This window comes from Ranitomeya imitator, chromosome 1 (assembly GCF_032444005.1).
Source record: "Ranitomeya imitator isolate aRanImi1 chromosome 1, aRanImi1.pri, whole genome shotgun sequence".
In the NCBI taxonomy this organism is placed as follows: Eukaryota; Metazoa; Chordata; class Amphibia; order Anura; family Dendrobatidae; genus Ranitomeya; species Ranitomeya imitator.
In genome coordinates this window covers 1,081,848,791-1,081,875,127 of record NC_091282.1, presented here as the reverse complement: position 1 = coordinate 1,081,875,127, position 26,337 = coordinate 1,081,848,791, and the positions used below count along the sequence as shown (strand labels likewise).

The 26,337-nt window shown below is 43.3% G+C and overlaps 1 protein-coding gene across 2 annotated transcripts in view; it reads right to left on the bottom strand.

The window, feature by feature from the left end:
- GALNT7 (polypeptide N-acetylgalactosaminyltransferase 7) overlaps nt 1-26,337 on the bottom strand; it is a 237,639-nt gene that overhangs the window by 11,615 nt on the left and 199,687 nt on the right. For both annotated transcript variants that reach the window (XM_069744237.1, XM_069744236.1), the window contains exons 8-9: nt 21,846-21,968; nt 19,494-19,712 (exon numbers count right to left, since the gene is read on the bottom strand). In XM_069744237.1, the coding sequence (XP_069600338.1) occupies nt 19,494-19,712; nt 21,846-21,968 (342 nt within the window). The remainder of the gene's footprint in view (nt 1-19,493; nt 19,713-21,845; nt 21,969-26,337) is intronic.

Sequence of the window (26,337 nt, the reverse complement as noted above, 5' to 3'; positions counted from 1 at the left end):
TTAATGTGCCATCCTGGATGAGCTGCACTACCTGAGCCACTTGTGTGGGTTGTAGAGTCCGTCTCATGCTACCACGAGTGTGAAAGCACAACCAACATTCAAAAGTGACCAAAACATCAGCCAGAAAGCATTGGTACTGAGATGTAATCTATGGTCCCCTCCTGCAGAATCACTCCTTTATTGAGTGTGCCTTGATAATTGCCAATAATTTCCATCTGTTGTCTATTTCATTTGCACAACAGCATGTGAAATTGATTGTCCAATAGTGTTGCTTCCTAAGTGACCAGTTTGATTTCACAGAAGTTGGATTTACTTGGAGTTATATTCTGTTGTTTAAGTGTTCCCTTTATTTTTTGAGCAGTGTATATAAATACTTGGCATTGCTCTAATTGCACTGAGCCGAAGAATAAAGTTGGCTAACCAGGTTTACCGCATGGTGAGCAGCGTAAAATGGCACACAAAAAATAAAGACAATACATAAATTTGTTTTTTATTTGTTCATTTGGTTTCTCAGAAATTATAATAAAATGTAAATAAAAAAATGTTATGTCCTCTCAAATGGCACTAATAGAAACTTCATCTCATCCCTCAGAAAACAATCCTCTACTTAGATCCATCGTCTTTCAACAGAAAAATAGAGTTTGTCCATGTTCCTAGTATTTCAGAGGCGCTGTAAAAGCGACATGGCTCCCAAAAAAACAATCCAGTAAAGTTTATGCCCAGAAAGCTGAATGTCCCTTTCTTCTGAGCCCCACACTGTGCCCAAACCACACTTAACATCAGCAGGTATGGCACGGATGCAGACGTGAGCACTTAATGGGGTTCTTCGGATCTAATAACTGATGATCTGTCCTCTGGACAGTTTTTCAGTATGTGATCGGTGAGGATCAGACACCAGCACACCAAACTGAGTTGAAAATTGCTCCGGCGGCTGCAGGACTGAAGCAATGTACAGGTGTAACACAGAAACCCAACACATTTCTTGGTAGAAGAGTACAGAGCTTCATCTCCCACTGAAGAGAATGCACTGCAATATTCAAGCTGCGGCCACCAGCAATGTATGGAATTACCCGAACATCGCTTAGGTTAGATGCACACTGCATCCGTGCACCTAACTTTCAGTATATGTCTGAAAACTTTTCCAGACGTATACTGTAACGTTACCTGTAGGTATGGGCGGACGGATGGATGTTAGGACCCGTCAGGTTAGGCCAAACATTATTAAAAAAAAGTTTGATTCAGGTATCGGAACAGTACCCAAACTCGAATCCGGACCCCATTCAAATGAATGGGAGGGCCTGAATATCCGGAGATTACCACGCTGTCGTCTGTGTGACAGCGCAGAAAACACCAGCTCTGATCGGCGGTAACCTTACACATTAACGTCGGTCTCAGCGCTGCAGATCCTATGCTGTCACACAGATGACAGTGTGTGAGCCAGAAGCTATGATTGGCGGTGAAAGTTACTGCTGGTCAGGTGGCAGTTGATGAGTATTACACATCAGCGTATGCCTGGTCTTGCTGATAGCAATAAAATAAATATGTCAGTGACATAATTGGCGCAGTGCATGTGTATTTTATTGTAAATGTATTTAGCTAATAAATAAAAGAAAAAAATGGCGTGGTGGCCCCCTTTAATTTTACTAACCAGCTGAACGAAAGTGGACAGCTGGGGGCTGGTGTTATTATTCTGGAAAGGGGCCAATACCCATGAAGCTTCCCAGGCTATTATTATCAGCTCACATCTTTCTCTGTAGCCTTTACGGTTATTAAAATGGGGGACCCAAAAAAATGATGTGGGGTCCCTCTATATTTAATAACCAGCAAAAGCTAAACAGACAGCTGTGGGTTGATACTAATAGGCTGGAAAGGGGTCATGGATATTGGCCGCCTCCCAGACTAAAACACCAGCCCTCAGTCCCCCCAGAAATCCAGCCCTCAGTCCCCCCAGAAATGGCGCATCCTTTAGATGCACCAATTCTGGTGCTTAGCCTAAGCTGTACCCATTTGCCATGGTGCGTTGGCAAGTGGGGTAATGGTTTTGGGGTTGATGCCAGCTGTTTTATGTCCGCTGACATCAAACCCAGGGGTTAGTAATGGAGAGGCATCTATCAGACACCACCATTAATAACCCCGTAATCAAAAGTAAGAATTACACAGAAAAAATTGCTTTATTTGAACAAAACACTCCCCAACAATTACCCTCTTTTACTCAGTTATTAATGTAAAAATAAATCAAAGTAATCCTCACTAGAGATTAGCGAACCCGAACAGTAAAGTACCGAACACCTACTTCACCAGGAAGTCTGTTACTGTTCAGGTTCGGCCCACTGAACACCGGGTGTCGAGGCAAGCACGGCTTCTAATCGGCAGTAAAATCATTACCGCCGCTCAGACAGCCGCTGTTCCCAAGCTGTCCAGTGACAGCCTGAGCCTGCAGCTGTGATCGGAGGTAGAAAGTAACTGGCGTCGGGATGATGGGACTACTGCTCCCATCAGCCTATGCACTTTGCACTTAGCAGAGCTGTATTTATTTAACTAATAACTTAATAGAAATCTCAAATGTAAAAACTATTCGTACAACTTTGAAAAGCTTTGTTTTATAAATCAATTTCTTTTTTAATAAGTGTGTTTCAGCACGGTCATGTAGAGGAGAATCTCCTGTGGTGTTACTAATGGGTAATTAAACAAGCATTTAATGCAATGGAAGAAAATGAAAACTGAGAATACTCCAAGGAATGACGACGCTACAATTTGAGCTCTTAAAAAAACAAACAAACAAAAAAAAAAGTTATTCTTACACGGTACACATGTAAGGTTTGTTTAAAGAATTTATGATTGTCCCATTCATCTAAATATGGTTCACATAAATTCATGGACATTCTGCTAATCTCCTCCAAGTAGTCGTGAAAGGCATGTGAATAATATATTCCACTAGAGGTCAGAGTTAGAAAAGCCTCTCCGAAGGATTTCAGCAAACTGAACTGCATATGTATGCGTTTCTCAGGTGAAGAAATAAATTGGTACTTAAACCACAGTTAATTGAAAGCTGGGACTAAGCTAAAATAACTACACAACAATAGATGTACAAAAAGGGGTAAACACCAACTGGCCAATTCCATTTATGTAGAAAGGTGGATCATAATAGAAAGATTCAACATTAATGATGCTGAGAAAATCTGGGACAAAAGGATAAATTGGAGAATTTATGCAAGAAAAGAAAAATGCAGCAAAACCTCTTTAAACAACATCACATAATCCTGACAGTGAAAATCCAGCACAGATCTTTAGCCTATAGTATAAATTAGAAATTTCACAATACCAGACAAGGAATAGGCAGTGATTACTGATAATCTTTCAATAATTCCTTGTCCACCACTCACGGCGTTTAATCTGGCCAGGCCTGTGGGGTTTCCTCCAGATGTCGTCTTCCAGATTCCTGGTAAAGAAGTTTGCCCCTTCAATTTTATCTGTTGATCGCAGTTTAGAGTATGAAGTATAGAGTATTGTGGATTCTTGGGAGGTCCAAAATTTCTTCCTGTACCTAATCCATTGGAGGGGATAAGGACGGAAAGAGAGATCCTGGGTTCCAGCTGGATTCATGAAGGCTGATCGTCTGGCTGAGGGTACTGCCACAATTCCACCACTCATGGTGTCCTAAGGACGCTGAGAGTGACAGCTCAGCTGCTGTATGGGATCAAGGGCATGCTGGGCTGTCGAATATTGTGAGCAACAGCCCAGCTGCCCAAACTGGCAGGGCTTATGGTGTTTCCTCCCGGTGTCAACCGTTCAGGGTGATTACCTTGCTATTTAGCTAGCTGGCAATCATTAGACCAAAGCCTTGCTCTGTGGTGTGTTAGCTCTGTATTCTGATAACATGATCTTTCTTGCTGGACCTTAGTTACCTGACCCTGGACTGTGCCTATGACTATCAGTTTGTCTTATCCATTTGTATTTGACTTATCCTCTAGGCATTTAACCTCAGCCTCCTTAACTTCCCTGCCTCTTGGTTTGGCCATGAGAAATGACTAATTTGTTGCATTACAACTGGCCATATGAAAGTTTTTTTTCCGCTAGTATGGATCCTATTCACACAATTTGTTATCAGGTGATGAATCTGACCCAAATAATTCATGATCTGGCTAAAGAGCACCAGAATCTTGACTCATCACAGATCCAGTTGCAGGGTCAGATGTCTAGCTTTATGAAAGTGACAGACATCTGTACCTTCAAACGTGCAGTTCACCTCTTCCGAATCTGCAGTGGCACTTCCTAATAAATTTGCAGGGAAGAAGAATCAGTTTAAAGCATTCACAGAGACCTGTAGGTTATTTTTTTACCCTGCGACCTCGGTCTTCAGGTGATAAGCCCCAGCGGGTAGGAATAACTATGTTTCTCCTGCCCTCAGACTTGAGAGTTTTCAATGTGCCCACAAGCCTCACATCGATTTTCTGTTGACGCCTTAGGGTTAATTTATGACAAACCTGACAAAATTCAGGTCGCTGAGACTATGATCATGAGCCTGACATAGGGGAGCCGCACCGCTGAGGACTATTGTACCAAAATCCAACAATAATTAAAAAAAATAGTCAGCTTACCGATCTGCGATGAAATCACCAAACATGCCAACGCCCAGCTTGGATCGGGGTGAGCATTCACGCCAAATGAGAAGAGGAGAAATGATCCAGCTTGAGGCGGCTAAAACTTTGTGAAGCTTTATTGGACAAATTAAAAATGTATAATGTTCTTCAAAAAATATGAATACCAAACACCTGGTACACCAGTGAGGACGATCAACGCGTTTCAACTACAGAGTCTTACTCAAGCTCATGAGTAAGACTCTGTAGTTGAAACGCGTTGATCGTCCTCACTGGTGTGCCAGGTGTTTACTATGCATATTTTTTGAAGAACATTATACATTTTTTAAGTTGTCCAATAAAGCTTCACAAAGTTTTAGCCGCCTCCGCCTCAAGCTGGATCATTTCTCCTCTTGAAATCCAACAATGGTCCACTGAAATTCAGTGGAATGATGCAGCCCTAAGGTGTCAATTCCATAGAGGTATGTCCAAATCATTTAACCCCTTCATGACCCAGCCTATTTTGACCTTAAAGACCTTGCCGTTTTTTGCAATTCTGACCAGTGTCCCTTTATGAGGTAATAACTCAGGAACGCTTCAACGGATCCTAGCGGTTCTGAGATTGTTTTTTCGTGACATATTGGGCTTCATGTTAGTGGTAAATTTAGGTCAATAAATTCTGCGTTTATTTGTGATAAAAACGGAAATTTGGCGAAAATTTTGAAAATTTCGCAATTTTCACATTTTGAATTTTTATTCTGTTAAACCAGAGAGATATGTGACACAAAATAGTTAATAAATAACATTTCCCACATGTTTACTTTACATCAGCACAATTTTGGAAACAAAATTTTTTTTTGTTAGGAAGTTATAAGGGTTAAAATTTGACCAGCGATTTGTCATTTTTACAACGAAATTTACAAAACCATTTTTTTTAGGGACCACCTCACATTTGAAGTCAGTTTGAGGGGTCTATATGGCTGAAAATACCCAAAAGTGACACCATTCTAAAAACTGCACCCCTCAAGGTACTCAAAACCACATTCAAGAAGTTTATTAACCCTTCAGGTGCTTCACAGCAGCAGAAGCAACATGGAAGGAAAAAATGAACATTTAACTTTTTAGTCACAAAAATTATCTTTTAGCAACAATTTTTTTATTTTCCCAATGGTAAAAGGAGAAACTGAACCACGAAAGTTGTTGTACAATTTGTCCTGAGTACGCTGATACCTCATATGTGGGGGTAAACCACTGTTTGGGCACACGGCAGGGCTTGGAAGGGAAGGAGCGCCATTTGACTTTTTGAATCAAAAATTGGCTCCACTCTTTAGCAGACACCATGTCACGTTTGGAGAGCACCCGTGTGCCTAAAAATTGGAGCTCCCCCACAAGTGACCCCATTTTGGAAACTAGACGCCCCAAGGAACTTATCTAGATGCATAGTGAGCACTTTGAACCCCCAGGTGCTTCACAAATTGATCCGTAAAAATGAAAAAGTACTGTTTTTTCACAAAAAAATTATTTTAGCCTCAATTTTTTCATTTTCACATGGGCAACAGGATAAAATGGATCCTAAAATGTGTTGGGCAATTTCTCCTGAGTACACCAATACCTCACATGTGGGGGTAAACCACTGTTTGGGCACATGGTAAGGCTCGGAAGGGAAGGAGCGCCATTTGACTTTTTAAATGAAAAATTATTTCCATCGTTAGCGGACACCATGTCGCGTTTGGAGAGCCCCTGTGTGCCTAAACATTGGAGCTCCCCCACAAGTGACCCTATTTTGGAAACTAGACCCCCCAAGGAACTTATCTAGATGCATATTGAGCACTTTAAACCCCCAGGTGCTTCACAGAAGTTTATAACGCAGAGCCATGAAAATAAAAAATAATTTTTCTTTCCTCAAAAATGATTTTTTAGCCTGGAATTTCCTATTTTGCCAAGGATAATAGGAGAAATTGGACCCCAAATATTGTTGTCCAGTTTGTCCTGAGTACGCTGATACCCCATATGTGGGGGTAAACCACTGTTTGGGCGCACGGCAGGGCTCGGAAGGGATCGCACGCCATTTGGCTTTTTAAATGGAAAATTAGCTCCAATCATTAGCGGACACCATGTCACGTTTGGAGAGCCCCTGTGTGCCTAAACATTGGAGATCCCCCAGAAATGACCCCATTTTGGAAACTAGACCCCCAAAGGAACTAATCTAGATGTGTGGTGAGGACTTTGAACCCCCAAGTGCTTCACAGAAGTTTATAACACAGAGCCATGAAAATAAAAAAAAAAAATTATTTTCTCAAAAATGATCTTTTAGCCTGCAATTTTTTATTTTCCCAAGGGTAACAGGAGAAATTTGACCCCCAAAAGTTGTTGTCCAGTTTCTCCTGAGTACGCTGATACCCCATATGTGGGGGTAAATCACTGTTTGGGCACATGCCGGGGCTCGGAAGTGAAGTAGTGACGTTTTGAAATGCAGACTTTGATGGAATGCTCTGTGGGCGTCACGTTGCGTTTGCAGAGCCCCTGATGTGGCTTAACAGTAGAAACCCCCACAAGTGACCCCATTTTGGAAACTAGACCCCCAAAGGAACTTATCTAGATGTGTGGTGAGCACTTTGAACCCCCAAGTGCTTCATAGAAGTTTATAATGCAGAGCCGTAAAAATAATAAATACGTTTTCTTTCCTCAAAAATAATTATTTAGCCCAGAATTTTTTATTTTCCCAAGGGTTACAGGAGAAATTGGACCCCATAAATTGTTGTCCAGTTTCTCCTGAGTACGCTGATACCCCATATGTGGGGGTAAATCACTGTTTGGGCACATGCCGGGGCTCGGAAGTGAAGTAGTGACGTTTTGAGATGCAGACTTTGATGGAATGCTCTGTGGGCGTCACGTTGCATTTGCAGAGCCCCTGATGTGGCTTAACAGTAGAAACCCCCCACAAGTGACCCCATTTTGGAAACTAGACCCCGAAAGGAACTTATCTAGATGTGTGGTGAGCACTTTGAACCCCCAAGTGCTTCATAGAAGTTTATAATGCAGAGCCGTGAAAATAAAAAATCATTTTTCTTTCCTCAAAAATGATGTTTTAGCAAGCATTTTTTTAGATTCACAAGGGTAACAGGAGAAATTGGACCCCAGTAATTGTTGCGCAGTTTATCCTGAGTACACTGATACCCCATATGTGGGGGTAAACCACTGTTTGGGCACATGTCAGGGCTCGGAAGTGAGGGAGCACCATTTGACTTTTTGAATACGAGATTGGCTGGAATCAATGGTGGCGCCATGTTGCGTTTGGAGACCCCCTGATGTGCCTAAACAGTGGTAACCCCTCAATTCTACCTCCAACACTAACCCCAACACACCCCTAACCCTAATCCCAACTGTAGCCATAACCCTAATCACAACCCTAACCACAACCCTAATTCCAACCCTAACCCTAAGGCTATGTGCCCACGTTGCGGATTCGTGTGAGATATTTCCGCACCATTTTTGAAAAATCCGCTGGTAAAAGGCACTGCGTTTTACCTGCGGATTTTCCGCGGATTTCCAGTGTTTTTTGTGCGGATTTCACCTGCGGATTCCTATTGAGGAACAGGTGTAAAACGCCGCGGAATCCGCACAAAGAATTGACATGCTGCGGAAAATACAACGCAGCGTTTCCGCGCGGTATTTTCTGCACCATGGGCACAGCGAATTTGGTTTTTCATATGTTTACATGGTACTGTAAACCTGATGGAATACTGCTGCGAATCCGCAGCGGCCAATCCGCAGCCAAATCCGCACCTTGTGCACATAGCCTAATTCTAAAGGTATCTGCACACTGCGGAAAACGCTGCAGATCCGCAGCAGTTTCCCATGAGTTTACAGTTCAATGTAAACCTATGGGAAACAAAAATCGCTGTACACATGCTGCGGAAAAACTGCACGGAAACGCAGTAGTTTACATTCCGCAGCATGTCACTTCTTTGTGCGGATTCCGCAATTGTAAAACCGCAGTGAAATGCGCAGAAAAAAACGTGGTAAATCCGCCATAAATCCGCAGCGGTTTAGCACTGCGGATTTATCAAATCCGCAGCGGAAAAATCCGCAGAGGACCAGAATACGTGTGCACATACCGAAACCCTAACCCTACCCCTACCCCTAACCCTAACCCTATTCTAACATTAGTGGAAAAAAAAAATTTCTTTATTTTTTTATTGTCCCTACCTATGGGGGTGACAAAGGGGGGGGGAGGTCATGTATTATTTTTTTTATTTTGATCACTGAGATATAATCTATCTCAGTGATCAAAATGCACTTTGGAACGAATCTGCCGGCCGGCAGATTCGGCGGGCGCACTGCGCATGTGCCCGCCATTTTGGAAGATGGCGGCGCCCGGGGAGAAGACGGACGGGACCCCGGCAGGATCGGTAAGTATGATGGGGTGGGGGGGGACCACGTGGGGGTGGATCGGAGCACGGGGGGGGAATCGGAGTGCGGCAGGCGTGGAACGGAGCACGGGGGGGTGGAACGGAGCACGGGGGGGTGGAACGGAGCACGGGGGGGGTGGATCAGAATGCAGGGGGGGGTGATTGGAGCACGGGGGGGTGATTGGAGCACGGGGGGAGCGGACAAGAGCACGGGGGGGAGCGGAGCACTGGATGGAGGGGAGCCGGAGCAGTGTACCGGCCAGATCGGGGGGCTGGGGGGGCACATTAGTATTTCCAGCCATGGCCGATGATATTGCAGTATCGGCCATGGCTGGATTGTAATATTTCACCCGTTATAATAGGTGAAATATTACAAATCGCTCTGATTGGCTGTTGAAAGTGAAACTGCCAATCAGAGCGATCGTAGCCACGAGGGGGTGAAGCCACCCCCCCGGGCTAAACTACCACTCCCCCTGTCCCTGCAGATCGGGTGAAATGGGAGTTAACCCTTTCACCCGATCTGCAGGGACGCGATCATTCCATGACGCCACATAGGCGTCATGGGTCGGATTGGCACCGACTTTCATGACGCCTACGTGGCGTCATGGGTCGGGAAGGGGTTAAGGACCATCTGGCCTTTGTTGTTTGATGGAGACAATAACCTAGGCTGTGCGGTTGGACCGCAGAATTTGTGAGAGGCGTGGTGGACAGCATGATCCTTGTATACTCCCCTGAAGCATGTCAATTTACCTAAGGTGAAGTCAATGGAGCTTGGAGTTTCCAGTTTTAGTGCTGTAGAGGAAAAAAATTTAGACAACTTGGGACTGTCTACACTGTGGTCTTGCAGGACATTTTTTTTTTTTTTAAAAGGACTGTCCAACTCACCCTCAAGCAAGCAGTCGGGAAAACGCCTAAGTCTGGGTGATTGTCGAGGGGGTCGCCCAGACTTCCAGGGACCCTTTGTCTCCTCAGATAAAGTACTGCTTAATACGGTTTTGTACTTTAACCCCTTAGTGACAGAGCCAATTTGGTACTTAATGACCAGGCCAATTTTTGCAATTCTGACCACTGTCACTTTATGAGGTTATAACTCTGGAACGCTTCAACGGATCCCGCTGATTCTGAGATTGTTTTTTCGTGACATATTGTACTTCATGTTAGTGGTAACATTTCTTCGATATTACTTGCGATTATTTATGAAAAAAACGGAAATATGGCGAAAATTTTTAAAATTTTGCAATTTTCAAACTTTGTATTTTTATGCCTTTAAATCAGAGAGATATGTCACGAAAAATAGTTAATAAATAACATTTCCCACATGTCTACTTTACATCAGCACAATTTTGGAAACAAAATTTTTTTTTGTTAGGGAGTTATAAGGCTTAAAAGTTGACCAGCAATTTCTCATTTTTACAACACCATTTTTTTTTAGGGACCACATCACATTTGAAGTCATTTTGAGGGGTCTATATGATAGAAAATAGTGAAGTGTGACACCATTCTAAAAACTACACCCCTCAAGGTTCTCAAAACCACATTCAAGAAGTTTATTAACCCTTTACGTGCTTCACAGGGACTGAAACAATGTGGAAGGAAAAAATGAACATTTAACTTTTTTTTGCAAACATCTTAATTCAGAACCATTTTTTTTATTTTCACAAGTGTAAAAACAGAAATGTAACCATAAATTTTGTTATGCAATTTCTCCTGAATACGCCAATACCCCATATGTGGGGGTAAACCAGTGGTAGGGCGCACCGCAGAACTTAGAAGTGAAGGAGCGCCGTTTGACTTTTTCAATGCAGAATTGGCTGGAATTGAGATCGGACGCCATGTCACGTTTAGAGAGCCCCTGATGTGCCTAAACAGTGGAAACTCCCCACAAGTGACACCATTTTGGAAACTAGACCCCTTAAGGAACTTATCTAGATGTGTGGTGAGCACTTTGAACCCCCAAGTGCTTCACAGAAGTTTATAACGTAGAGCCGTGAAAATAAAAAATCGCTTTTGTTTACACAAAAATGATCTTTTCGCCCACAAATTCTTATTTTCACAAGGGTAACAGGAGAAATTAGACCACAAAAGTTGTTGTGCGATTTCTCCTGAATATGTCGATACCCCATATGTGAGGGTAAACCACTGTTTGGGCGCACCGCAGAGCTTGGAAGTGAAGGAGCGCCGTTTTACTTTTTCAATGTTGAATTGGCTGGAATTGAGATCGGACACCATGTCGCGTTTGGAGAGCCCCTGATGTGCCTAAACAGTGGAAACCCCCCACAAGTGACACCATTTTGGAAACTAGACCCCTTAAGGAACTTATCTAGATGTGTGGCGAGCCTTTGAACCCCCATGTGCTTCACAGAAGTTTATAACGTAGAGCCGTGAAAAAAAAAAATTGCATTTTTTCTACAAAAATGATCTTTTTGCCCACAAATTTTTATTTTCACAAGGGTAACAGGAGAAATTAGACCACTAAAGTTGTTGTGCAATTTCTCCTGAATACGTCGATACCCCATATGTGAGGGTAAACCACTGTTTGGGCGCACCGCAGAGCTTGGAAGTGAAGGAGCGCCGTTTTACTTTTTCAATGTAGAATTGGCTGGAATTGAGATCGGACGCCATGTCGCGTTTGGAGAGCCCCTGATGTGCCTAAACAGTAGAAATCCCCCACAAGTGACCTCATTTTGGAAACTAGACCCCCCATGGAACTTATCTAGATGTGTGGTGAGAACCTTGAATGCCCAAGTGCTTCACAGAAGTTTATAATGCAGAGCCGTGAAAATAAAAAATATTTTTTTTTTCCACAAAAAAGATATTGTAGCCCCCAAGTTTTTATTTTCACAAGGGTAACAGGAGAAATTGGACTGCAATAGTTGTTGTCCAATTTATCCCGAGTACGCTGATGCGCCATATGTGGGGGTAAACCACTGTTTGGGCGCACGGCAGAGCTCGGAAGGGAAGGAGCGCCTTTTTGGAATGCAGACTTTGATAGAATGGTCTGTGGGCATTATGTTGCGATTGCAGAGCCCCTGATGTACCTAAACTGTAGTAACCCCCCACAAGTGACCCCATTTTGGAAACTAGACCCCCCAAGGAACTTATCTAGATGTGTGGTGAGAAATTTGAATGCCCAAGTGCTTCACAGAAGTTTAGAATGCAGAGTCGTGAAAATAAAAAATATTTTTTTTTCACAAAAAAGATTTTGTAGCCCCCAAGTTTTTATTTTCACAAGGGTAACAAGAGAAATTGGACCCCAGAAGTTGTTGTCCAATTTATCCCGAGTACGCTGATGCCCCATATGTGGGGGTAACCCACTGTTTGGGCGCACGGCAGAGCTCAGAGGGGAGGGAGCACCATTTGACTTTTTGAGCGCAAAATTGGCTGTCGTGTTTGGAGACCCCCTGATGTACCTAAACAGTGGAAACCCCCCAATTCTAGCTCCAACCCTAACCCCAACACACCCCTAACCCTAATCCCAACCTGATCCATAATCCTAATCACTAACCATAATCACAACCCTTACCCCAAAACAACCCTAATGTCAACCCTAACCATAACCCTAATCAAAACCCTAAATCCAACACACCCCTAATCCTAATCTCAACCCTAATCCCAAACCTAACCCTAATCCCAAGCGTAACCCTAATGCCAACCCTAACCCTAATACCAACCCTAATCCAAACCCTAATCCCAGCTCTAACCCTAACTTTAGCCCCAACCCTAGCCCTAACTTTAGCCCCAACCCTAACCCTAGCCCTAAGGCTACTTTCACACTTGCGTCGTTTGGCATTCCGTCGCAATCCGTCGTTTTGGACAAGAAACGGATCCTGCAAATGTGCCCGCAGGATGCGTTTTTTGCCCATAGACTTGTATTGCCGACGGATCGTGACGGATGGCCACACGTCGCGTCCGTCGTGCACTGGATCAGTTGTGTTTTGGCGGAGCGTCGGCACAAAAAAACGTTCAATGAAACGTTTTTTTGTACGTCGCATCCGCCATTTCTGACCGCGCATGCGTGGCCGTAACTCCGCCCCCTCCTCCCCAGGGCATAGATTGGGCAGCGGATGCGTTGAAAAACTACAGCTGCTGCCCACGTTGTGCACAATTTTCACAACGTGCGTCGGTATGTCGGGCCGACGCATTGCGACGGCCCCGTACCGACGTAAGTGTGAAAGAAGCCTAACCCTAAATTTAGCCCCAACCCTAACCCTAAATTTAGCCCCAACCCTAGCCCTAACCCTACCCCTACCCCTACCCCTAATTTTAGCCCCAACTGCTGTTCTCCTGCCGGCCGGCAGATGGAGACAGATGGCGGGCGCACTGGGCATGCGTCCGCCATGTTCTTCTGCCGGCGGCCAGGAGGAGCAGCAAGAGGATCCAGGGACCTAGGTGAGTATGCTAGGGTCCCCGAATCCCCCTATTTCTCTGTCCTCTGATGTGCGATCACATCAGAGGACAGAGAATTACACTTTACTTTTTTTTTTTGCGGTCGCCGGTAAACAGTTAATTACCGGCGATCGCAAAACAGGGGTCGGTAATACCGACCCCGATCATGCTCTTTGGGGTCTCGGCTACCCCCGGCAGCCGGGACCCCAAAGATTCTCCCGGTGCCGGCCGGCGCACTGCGCATGCGCCCGCCATTTTGAAGATGGCGGCGCCCACCGGGAGACACGAGGAGCATCGGGGGAGCTAGGTGAGTATTGGGGGGCCACCTGGGACCCCTTTTCTCTGTCCTCCGATCACATCGGAGGACAGAGAAATTAAAAAGAGATCGCGTTTTTTTTTTTTTTTTTTTGCGATCGCCGGTAAACGGTTAATTACCGGCGATTGCAAATGCGGGGTGGGTTAAACACCCCCCGAATCATGTTCTCTGGGGTCTCGGCTACCCTCGGCAGCCGAGACCCCGGAGAAAATCGGCCTCTGGGGGCGCTATGGACTTTTTCCACAGCGCCGTTAATTAACGGCGCTGTGGTTTAAGTACCCTTAGCGGCCGCCGTTAAAAGGCGTATCGGCGTTCGCTAAGGGGTTAAGAATCAGGTATTGCTAGCATTGTCTTTCATTGACTGTGGGTCTGTGGGATTAGGCCGGGGTCACACTTGCGAATGTGATGCGAGACTCTCGCATCAATAACCGGCACTACCGCCGGCACTCGAGAGTGGAGCGTGCGGCTGCATAGAAATACATTAAGCCGCACACTTCGGTCCCGAGTGTTGGGTATTGATGCGCGATAAAACACCGCCTCTTCAGAATTTTGTCAAAAGGGTAACGGTGGAATTCAAGCTTCAAGTGGGAGCACGTCACTCTGAATCCATTTCCTGTCTTGTCTTGGATAATTTAACTGCTGGGATGGCACTGGGGCTTCCATGGCTGCTTATTTACAATCCTGAATGTACAGTCATGAAGAATCATGTGAACGAAATTTTATGGAAAAGTCAAATATGTCCTTCCTCCTCCCCTGTAGCTGCTGTATTTTTCTTTGTAAAAACAGAGAGATAGTGACCTCCGTCCTTCCCTTGATTTCCGAGAACTTAACAAAATTATTGTTATAATACATACCCACTTCTCATCCCCGACATTTATAATCAGCTTATGAAAGATAAGTGTTTTTTTAAATTACTGTAAGGGGCTTACAGTTTGATACGCATTAAAAAGAGTGATGAGTGGAAAACGTCGTTTTTAACGTCTGAGGGTTTATTCGAATCTTGTCATGCCATTTGAGTTAACCAATGTGCCAGCAGAATTTCAAAACTTTATAAATGTTATTTTTTATGATTGCTTTTTGAGGTTTGTTGTGATTTACCTTGATGATATTTACATTTTTCCACTGATTTGGATTCTCACCAGGAACGTATCAGTGTAGTATCATAAAAGTTAAGGGAGAATTCATTGTTTCTTAAAATTGAGAAATCAATTTTTCTGTTCCGGAAAGATTTCATTCCTGGGGTACATTTTATCAGCTGATGGGTTTAAGATCGGTCCTATAAAAATGCAAGTAATAGTAGATTGGGTTCAACCTATTGACCTAAAAACACTGCAACATTTTCTGGGATTGGCCTACTATCACAGGAAATTCATAGGGGTTTTTCAAAGATTTCTAAACCTCTTCCTGACCACATACGTAAGGGGGCAAATCTCAGGGTTTGGTCACAGGCTGCTATTAGGGCTTTTGAAAAATTGAAAAAAAAATGTTTCTGCTCTTGTTCTAATTCAACCCGATCTCCAAGAACCATTCATTGTCAAGGTAGATGCTTCGGAGGTTGGGGTAGGGGCCATTTTATCTCAGGGCTCCAGAGCTCTGACCAATTTGCGGCCATGTGCATTTTTCTCAAGAAAACTTTTGTCTGCTGAAAGAAATTCTGATGTTGGGAATTGTGAGTTACTAGCTGTTAAATTAGCCTTTGAGAAATGGAGGCATTTTTTTGGAACAGTCACCGACCATAAGAATTTAGCTTACATTTAATCAGCTAAACAGCTAACTTCTAGAAAGGTTAGTTGGTCCTTATTTTTTCTAGATTCAACTTTATTAATCACATTTAGGCCAGGGTCAAAGAATATGAAGGCTGACGCATTATCACGCAGTATTAATTCAGTTTCTCCACCAGAACCTCCATCCTCCACTCTCCCTAAGGGCATTGCGATTTCTGTGGTATCCTCCAAATTAGAAGTAGAAATCCGTAAAGTCCAGTCATTGTCTCCTTCCGCCACTCCATGGTCCAAATTATTTCTACATGTGTACCTAAGATTGTGTCTGTTGCAGGAGTTTCAGGAATTCTGTTTTGAGCGGTCCTCTTGGGGTCTCAGCTATGCAGAAAACTATTGCTAGTCTTTTCGGGGCTGTCTATGAATAATGATCTTAAAGATTTTGTATCACAGTGTGAAGTTTGTGCTCGCGCTAAAGTCTGTTATAACCGGCCGACCTGGAGTTGGCTCCATTACCAATTCCAGAAAGACAGTGGACTCATCGGGCAATGAATTTCATCACCGACTTGCCTCTGGTGGGAAAATTGTTATTTAGGTGGAGGTTGACGGATTCAGTACACAGACTCATTTTGTTCTTTTGTCAAGGTTACCTGATGCAGAGACACTCTCCATGTTTATTTGTCATGTTGTGAGATTGCATGGAATTCCTCTCAATATTGTGTCTGATACGGAGTGCAATTTGCCTCCAAATTCTGAAGAGCTTTTTTTTAGGAAACTGGGAAATAACTTGTGATTTTCCTTTGCCTATCACTCTGAAACCAATGGTCAGACAGAAAGGACAAATCAATCTTTGGAACAAATTTTAAAGGGAACCTGACACCCCCCCAGACGTTTTTAACTAAAAGAGCCACCTTGTGCAGCAGTAATGCTGCATTCTGACAAGGTGGCTCTTTTAGTTCTAGGGGCTGTAACTGCCGAAATAATCAGTTTTGTAATTTGTCCTAAATACCTTTTCTTCAGTTAAGGAGGCAGGCCTTTCCCCCCCTGCTGCAGACGCCACATAGCCGTCACTCAAATCTTCTTTGCGCTGCCTCCTCACCGCTGTTTTGAAATGAGCTTGCGCCTGCGCTCTTTTCTCCTGCCTTGGGCAGGCGCAGTGAGCGCTGCCCGTCTGTCCTCATATGCAGTCCAGCTGACTGCGCCTGTGCGGACGCCCTGCCTGTGAATCCCAGCCCCGTAGTATGAATAAATAAGAAGACACTGCGGGGCTGGGATTCACAGGCAGGGCGTCCGCACAGGCACTAAGCACCAACAGGCAGGTAATTGCAACTTACCTGCCTGCTGTGAATGGCGCCGTTCTTCCCCGACACAGCTGGGGATTCAACTTCCTCTGCTGACATGACCGAACAGGACTTCTGACATCATTCTGATTGACAGCCGGCTCCCCCAGTTGAGGTCAATCAGAATGACGTCAAAAGTTCTGCCCTGTCGACAGAGTGGAGTGAAAAGAAGCCTTCACTCTGTAGACATGACCACCAGAGGCTTCTGAATCCCCAGGTGTGGCCTGTGAACGTTCTGTGCTGTGGAAGAACAGCACCATGCATAACAAGCAGGTAAGTTGTAATGCTGCGTGCTTCTTGACTAGAAAGTCCATCCGGGGTTACCAGAAACCTAAGCAACGAGTCATAAACAATCAAATAAATTAAAAGTCACTGATTAATTGACAATGGAATTAATTTTTAATAAGTACATTGCAAAGTTACTTGCTGAACAAGCACTTTACATTTTTACCTATTTACGATGAAGTGACAACCCCTTTAAGTCCTCCTGACATATGATGCACTATTACATTGCATGTCGGGTCCCTGTTCTTAAAGCAGGTTCAGAAGCTGAGCCTGCATTATTGTCAGTTGATGATGGGGGTATTACTCACCATTTGCCTGCCTCTAACAGCTGCGGGTCAGGTGGAGAACCACCCACTGTTAACTCCTTAAATGCTGCTGCCAATCTTTGGGGTGGTGATTGAATGGTTATGTGTTTCTTACATAGCGTCATCATATTCCACAGCATTTTTCAGACATTATCATCAGCGTCCCTTTTGGGGCTCACCGTTTACAATCAAAATTTCCTATCAGTAAGTCTTTGGAGTGTGGGAGGAAACTCACGCAAACACAGGGAGAACATACAAATTCCTTGCAGATGTTGTTCATGGCATAGTTTCCCAGTGCTACAAAGTAACAGTACTAACCACTGAGCCATGAGCCACCGTGCTGACAGAGGTGGGGAACGTACCATTCTAAGCGTCCCTCTGCCTTACCACACCACAATCGCAGGGTGTGAATGGGCTGCCACGGCAGCTGAAGACCACCTATGAATGCCATGATGGTACTCCTATGAAGGCCAGTTTGAAGCTGGCCTTCATAGGAGACTGTAACTTTTACTATATACTGAAAATATTGCTGCATATAGTATAATCTAAGGTTATGTGCACACGCTGCAGATTGTATGCGGTTTTGCTGCGTTTTTTCGCTGCGAAAACGCATGCACATCACAACCCATTGAATTCAATGGGATTCCGCAATGCTGTGCTAATGCTGCATATTTTTCTGCAGCTGAATTGCATCGCGGAAAAATAAGCAGCATGCTCATTCTTTGTGTGGAATCGCGGCGATTCCGCACACAAAGGAATGCATTGATCCGCTTACTTTCCGTATGGGGCTATGCCCACCATGCGCAAAGTAAGCGGATCATGTGCGGATGGTACCCAGGGTGGAGGAGAGGAGACTCTCCTCCAGGCCCTAAAAAAGAATTAAAATAAAAAAATAGTTATATACTCACCTTCTGGCGGCCCCGGATCCAGCCCAGGCTCCCTTTCCCAGTGATGCCTTGCGACAATGACCTGTGATGACATAGCAGTCTTGCGTGATCCTACGTCATCTGGGCTCATTGTCGCAAGGCATCGCTGGGAACGGGAGTTGCCGGAGCATCGCGAGGATCGGGAATGCTGCGGGGGCCGCTGGAAGGTGAGAATATCACAATTTTTTAATTTTTTTTATTTTTAATATATCTTTTTACTATTGATGCTGAATAGGCAGCATCAATAGTAAAAAGTTGGTCACACTTGTCAAACACTATGTTTGACAAGTGTGATCAACCTGTCAATCATTTTTCCAAGCGATGCTACAGATCGCTTGCAAAACGCTAGTGTTTAGTGGGAATACACATGCCAATTCCGGGAGTTGCAGAATTGCCGCTGAAATTTCCGTGGCAATTCCGCAACGTATGCACATAGCCTTAAAGTTCAAGTCCCTTACAGAATACTAACAAAGTAAAGCAAGTTAATAAATTACAATTTTTTTGCCTTTGAAATAATAAAAAAAAGTACATATATTTGGTATTGCTGTAACCATACTGACCTAGAGAGAAATATTTTTAGCACACAATAAATGTCATAAAAACAAAACCCAAAAAACTATGAACCGTAATGTTGATTTGTAATAGAATTACATCCCAGGTAGTTCGCTATATATTGCTGGAAAATGGATCTACAACATTCAATTCTGAATATAGTTTCCATGTCCTCAAGTTCAATAAAGAAGTAGTTGTCAATGGCAGCACCGCCATATTCAGTCTATGGCTATGGGACTGAAGACGATGGCTGAGCACTGTACATGGCCATCTCCCCCACAACCATAGACTTGGAATTGAGCAGCGCTCCATTCACATGAGGATGTTGTAACCTTGTGATCAATGGGGTCCAGTGGTAGACCCCAGGGATCAGAGTTATGGCTAGGTTCTACTGTTGATTCTGGAACCAGTGACAATATTAGGTGTATATACTTTATTTGGCGAGATGATCCCTCTGAAGGTTTGGACAACTTTTCTGTAAAGTTCAGCAGATCATACAATAATCATACAATTATTAGGTTCTGTAGAAGGACGTAGATCTGGGGATTTATTATGATGGAATATAGGCTGAACTGGATGGACAAATGTCTTTTTTCGGCCTTACTATGTTACTAGATATTGTAGTGGCGTAGTCTAAGCTTTCCAAACATACAATAAGAAATGATAGTGGACTCACCTCTCCCCAATCCACATTTTTAGGTGGCAGTGGATAGTGCGCAGGGATATCATACGCGATCTCTTCCATGAACCATTTAAAGCTTTTGCAGTTGTGGTCCTCTCTAAACCTTTTCAGCTCACTTATGTCTCCATAAGCCAGAGCTTTTGTTTCAGGACGACTGGCATAGAAATAGTCTCTGTACTCATCCCACCAAACTTCTACAACTCGAACGTAGTTCTGAAAGACGAAGTACATTATTGTAAAGGTGGCTAATGTGCAAAGATATTACTGGAAGAAAAAAAACATTAAACAGCTATAATTTGTACTCTGCTATATTCCTGGCAAATCGCAGTTTCAGCAGGGCATTGGGTTACTAGAACATTTCCCACAATGGATGTATTTTTGGTCAGCAAAAATACATCTTCTTACAGATCAAGCAGAGTGGATGAGCGTTATAGAAATTGTCTGCCCACATGAGTCTGTATAAACTGACCTGCATTGCGTTTTTGAAATCCGCAACATGCCAATTTGACTTGTGGGTACTCTCAACTTTATAAGCAGATTTTCCACATAGGCCGGGGTCTAATCACGAGTGTTGGTTCTCTTATTGGAGAGAATAGGATCGAGAGAATTGTAGCACAGGTGTGGAGAAGATGGAGAACTTAATTTCTCCATTTTCTGAATCCGTGGATGCCGGACTGCACTCTGATGACATTCGAGAGCAATCTGATGTTTCACACGCACCCACAGACTTGTATGGGTGTGCGTGATCCAATTTCCGGAGCCACTCACAGCTTGCTGCAATTTTTTACATAGACCAATTGAGACTGTAGAAAGAAAAAAAAAAATCGCAGATCTGCACTGCCCCATAGGATATCATTGTTCTGAATGCTATCCGACAAAACATCACATACCACTCGGCCATGTTATACCCTTATGTGAGCGAGCCCTTAAAATATTATTAGATCCGGAAAATCTGCAGCAGCAAAAAATATGGGTAATCCACACACGACTATCAATAAAGATAAGTCAAAGCCAATACCAGGAAGTATCACACACAGAGCAGCTTTATTTAAAAGATAACATAAAAAAAGACAAAAATTGAAGCATCAAAACTCGATAAAAACGCATGTAAAAAGCGCAATCAAAAAAGCAATAAAATGAAGTTGCAAAACGCTGTGGAAAATCTGCAACAACAAAAACTAAAATACCTATTGTCGGTATGTATCCCTGGGGTTCTTTCACACTGCATTTTGGCACCCGTTCGATGATGCCGTCGGGGCTTACGTCTGAACTCCCCCGCAAAACGGGATTCGAGTGTATGCACGGACATAATGGCGCCGAAAGAGTGAATATGTGCGCTGTCATGCACCTATTGGAGGCCGACACGCGGAAATAGTAGACTCTGTCGGGGGGTCTGTCTCCAGTAGGCGTATACACCCAAAAGCGATGCACAACAGAGCGCACTCTTTCGGCACCATTATAGTCTGTGGCCCTGTTGGTGCATATTCCCGAATTCCATCTTGAGGGGGGTATGGATGTAAGCCCTGACAGGACCAACAAATGGGTGATAAAATGCAGTGTGAAAGCCCCCCTCACTTCCTAGCTATATGCAATCCAACACTCCTGGTGGATAAGAAAGTGACAACACCCATTGCATAGTGGTTGTTATGATGGATGTTTGATATGCCAGGTTTTAGAGATTAGGGGAAATAACGATTGACCATATTGGTTTAACCATGGCCAATTCTTTATTCAGCGCCTACTATGTGTTATTTCTATATCTTTTGGTTTGTTAGGCTCTCCGCAGTGACACGCAAAAAGTCCAGAGCGTAGAAATGAACAGCGCATTTCACCGCCATACAACGCCTCCTACATCCAGAAAACGCGATGACACTAAGTGCACGGGCTGCAGCAAGAGCGTTTGATGTTTTTGTAGGATTTCATATTAATCCAGTATAGCCGAGAGTCTAAACAATTACACATGATATCGTCTCCACTGGAATGACAAGCTGTGGCAGGATAACTACCTCTGGCTCCAGCTTTCACAGCAGATAAATATGGATTAAAAGGATGTCCAATTATCCTGCTACAACCTGCCATGTTCCTTAAAACCATCTTTACTTTAATAAATTACCAGTTGGAGCTACAGAGACCAGGAAACATCAGGATGTGCAAAAAGGGACAGCTAAATAAATCTATAAATCTAACGGCAAGAAGATCTGACCAGTTAATGCAAATGAATGGGATAAAGATGCAATTCCTGATGTTTATGGTATTTCCAGGTTACTGTTCATCTAAATAAGATAATTATGCCCCCAATTGATGGCTGCAGTGCCCACAAACATCAGAAGTATAAACTCAATTTACCTTTAGTGTTGGTGAGGATCCCACATAAACTGGGGGAGGGTTTCCTTGCCATCCATGTAGGCGATAAATGTGACCCACCCGCGAACAAGGTGTAAATAATAACTTTCCTCCACACTGCCATATCTACAATGAAAAAGGCAACATCTTTCATTATCCAGTAATCACCAAGATATAAAATTACAGTAGTAAAGAAAATAGCATAATCCAAACAAGCAAAACATTAATATTTATATATGGAGTTGGGTCCAGAAATATTTGGACAGTGACAAGTTTTGGCCTTTTAGGGGTTTACCAAAACCTATTCAAGATACAGTTGCATAATCAATATGGACTTAAAGTGCAGACTCTCAGCTTTAGGCCACCATCACACTTTTAGTATATGGCCAGTATTGTACCTCAGTATTTGTAAGACAAAACCAGGAGTGGGTAATAAATGGAAAAGTGGTGACATGTTTCTATTATACGATCCTCGGATTGTTCCACTCTTGGTTTTGACTTTGAAATAATGATCTAAAATACTGACCAAATACTGAACATGGCCTTAATTTGAGGGTTTTCACATCTTAATTGGAGTAAGGTTCAGGAATTATGGGCATAGGAATGGGCTATTCCCACTTTAATCCATCATCAATTAAGCATGAAAAAGGTCTGGAGCTGATTCCAGGTGTGGTGCAGCTGAGTTCCCAGAGAACATGATTCAGGTTGTTTCTTACCGACCCCAGTTTTGCGATCGCCGTTATCAATGGAATAACGGCGACCGCAAAAAAAAAAAAAAAAAAGAGATTTCTCATTTAATTTCTCTCTCCCTTGATGTGATCGCAATAGTAAATCAAGCCCCCCTTTTTCACTCCCTTAGATAAAAATAAAAAAATAATTTTTTTTTTTATTTATTTCCATTAGGGTTAGAGGTGGGCTAAAGTTAGGGTTATGGTTGGCATTACGGTTAAAGTTAGGATTAAGGGGTGTGTTAGGGTTAGGTTTGTGGTTAGGGTTATGGTTGGGATTAGGGTTATGGCTGGGATTAGGGTTGTGTTGGGGTTAGGGTTGGAGTTAGAATTGGGGGGGTTTCCACTGTTTACCATTGATTCCAGCCAATTTTGCATTCAAAAAGTCAAATGGTGCTCCCTCCCTTCTGAGCCCTGCCATGCGTCCAAATAGTGGGTATTGCCGTACTCAAGAGAAATTGCACAACAAATGTTGTGGTCCATTTTCTCCTTGTACCCTTGTGAAAATAAAAAAAAATTGGTTCCCAAGTACCGTATTTTTCAGATTATAAGACGCACCCCAAATTTTGAGGAGAAAAATAGGATTTTTTTTTTAAATAAAATGGTGGTGCTTCTTGTAATCCATGCATCTTATTGCTTACCGGGGGTGGTGGCTGCGGTGAAGCGGTGCCCCATTGTCGCTGCTGGAGGAGGCAGGAGTGGGGTGATGCCGCAGGCTGGGATGAGGGGGGGGGGGAGGTGTTCTGATATGCTGCGCACCGCTGCGGGGGGTGTCCGACGCTGCTGCGGGGGTTCTGCTGACATTTTGTGAAAGGCCAGAGCCCCCACAGCAATGGAGCAATGGTACCGGTAAGGTATATCCGCATTATAAGACGCACCCCCATTTCCCCCAAAAATTTTGGGGAAAAAAGTGCATCTTACAATCCGAAAAATACAATAATTTTTTGTGAAAAAAGTAAAATTTTTTCCTTCCACATTGCTTTAGCTCTCATGAAGCACCTGAAGGGTTAATAAACTTCTAGAATGTGGTTTTGCACACCTTGAGGGGAGCAGTTTTTAGAAAAGTGTCACTTTGGCTACGTTCACATTGGCGTTCCGCCAATGTGCGTCGCTGTTGCGCCGGCGACGCAGCGGCGACGCGCCCCTATGTTTAACATAGGGGACGCGTGCGTTTTTAGGGTGGCGTTTTTCGACAAGTTTCCAACAAGTTGCATTTTCTGTGCGTCCGATTTTGGTCAAAAAACGACGCATGCGTCGCAAACGCGCGTTTTTTCGTGCGTCGCGCGTTGCGTCGCCGACGCAGGGCGGCGCAACGCTAGTGTGAACGTAGCCTTTGGGGTATTTTCTGCTATATTGATGTGAGGTGGTCCCTAAAAAAATGGTTTTGTAAATTTTGTTGGAAAAATGAGAAATCGCTGGTCAACTTTTAACCCTTATAACATCCTAACAAAAAAAATATGTTTCCAAAATTATGCTGATATAAAGTAGATATGTGGAAAATTTTATTTTTAAATTTTATTTGTGTGACAACACTCTCTGATTTAAGCGTACAAAAATTTTAATTTTTGCCAAATTTCCTTTTTTTTCATAAATAAAGCAAGTCATATTGAAGAAATGTTATCACTAACATGAAGTACAATATGTCACGAAAAAACAATCTCAGAATCAATGGGATCCGTTGAGGCGTTGCAGAGCTACAACCTCATAAAGTGACAGTGGTCAGAACTGTAACGGCGTGGCCATTTATATACACCTTTCTGTTTGCCATCTATCTCCACCCTTCGCTGGCTCTAAGAAGCCAGCGCTGTCAATCACGGAATAGGGGTGGGGATAGAGGGCTAACAATCAGGTGGGAAGGTGTATAGAAATCATTGGCCCCGCAGTGAAGCACCAAGCGGCGGGGCTTCGTTTGATCAGTCATTTTGTGTTGACAGAGACCCTTTAACCAGATTCATAAATTTGATGACTTTTTAGACAATCTAGTCTACGCTTACACCAGCTATTACTTGGCTTACTTAAGCAAGATATTGCACCAAAAATTTTGGTTCACAATGTCAAGTTAGGCCATGGCCCCTAACCCTGTAAACCACACCCGCTTCACAAAACAAAATATGGTGCAAGTCATGAATGACAGTTTTTCGCCACATTTAGATTATTGATAAATGTGACCCAGTGTCTTATTTTTTTTAATGCATTTGTGCTGTATTTTTCACTTATGTCGACACATTAAGATTTTAAAGGGCTTATTTTACAGGACAATCCCTTTACCCACTAGAGCAGATGGACTTCACAGAGAAAATCACAGAAAATGAAGACAGAGCGTGTCAGATAAAATAATGCAAGTGCTATTCCACTGGCAAGGTCAAGACCAGTCATGAATAAGACAATCCTATACATTCCCCATCTGCAGCCAGGTTGGGGTACCTTTTTTTTTATTATTATTATTATTATTATTCTACTCCTCACTTTCCCTACTTCATTAAAAGGATTGTCCAATACTTTAATATTGACAATCTATTATTATTTATTATGCTTTCCTTATATAGCGCCATCATCTTCCGTAACGCTCTACAGATCCATCTGCATTAAAGCTCAAATACCAGATTGGTGGGGGTCTGACATCCGGCAGCCCACCCAATCCGCTCTGGTGACAGCGGTCTGTAAACAGTATATGGAGCAGAACACAGCGCCTCTATGCACGGTTTAGTGGCCGCTGCCACATACCGCCGACTAGCCCTACTGAAAACAATCAAATCGTAAATGAATATAAAGCAATAAAAACAATGTTTAATATTTTACAAACTAAAAAATACCCATCTTGTTTGAAGCGCAGTCACTGACAAACAACTTTATGAGCCGACTTCAATAATCTATGTAAAACAAGCAGTCTTACTTAGCGCTGCCGTTTTGTCCATTTTGTATAAATGACACGCTTCACAGCACTTTCTTGTTACAAGCGGAGTCTTGGATTTAACTGATAAGTAACACAAGCAAGACCATTACATGATTCTTTTCATGGCTCGCCGACACTCAGAACTGAGAGTCTTAAAAACAAAGTCAGCTACAAAAAAATTCCATTGTATGACCCTATATGCTCACCCCTAACAAATACAGCCGGGATAAATACATTCAAGACCATTTTCTCTCTGATAGTGCTGGAGACTTTTTACCAATACCACAGTTATAGGTGGTCCTAGTGACGGAGCGTAACGACTGTGGGTGCAGGGGATGCTGGCAAAAACAGCCAATGAAGCCTACGAGTGCCAAAATGGTCCCTTTAGCCTATATGAGAATGCCAATACTATTAGGAACCGGTGATCGTTTGGGGCTCTGGTGGAGATTTCTTGCATGGCTAGTGCGGCCACAAGCTTCAAGTTATGCGACGGTATGGAGACATAAGTAATAGCAACTCTCGGACTACTGCCATCTCTCCAGTGGTACTAACCTCTGTAATATATATATATTATTCATACAAATATTCAAAAAAACATTTAATCATAGTTATAGTGGCTAGAGACATGTCAATATTGGTCTCTCCATTAATACAAGAATAGCTAAGGCCTATACAAGAACCAGCCCTGTCTGTACCCTCAGGAAAAATATAGGAATAGCTCTGGATGATATCTGTTGTGAATTCGGTTGTCGGGCTCCCTCCTGTGGTCATGAATGGTACTTCGGCTGGTTCTGTCCATGGACTTCCTCTGGTGGGTGTTTCTGAGTTTCACAGGTGACTAGGTTAATTCGTTAGCTGCCGCTCTATTTAACTC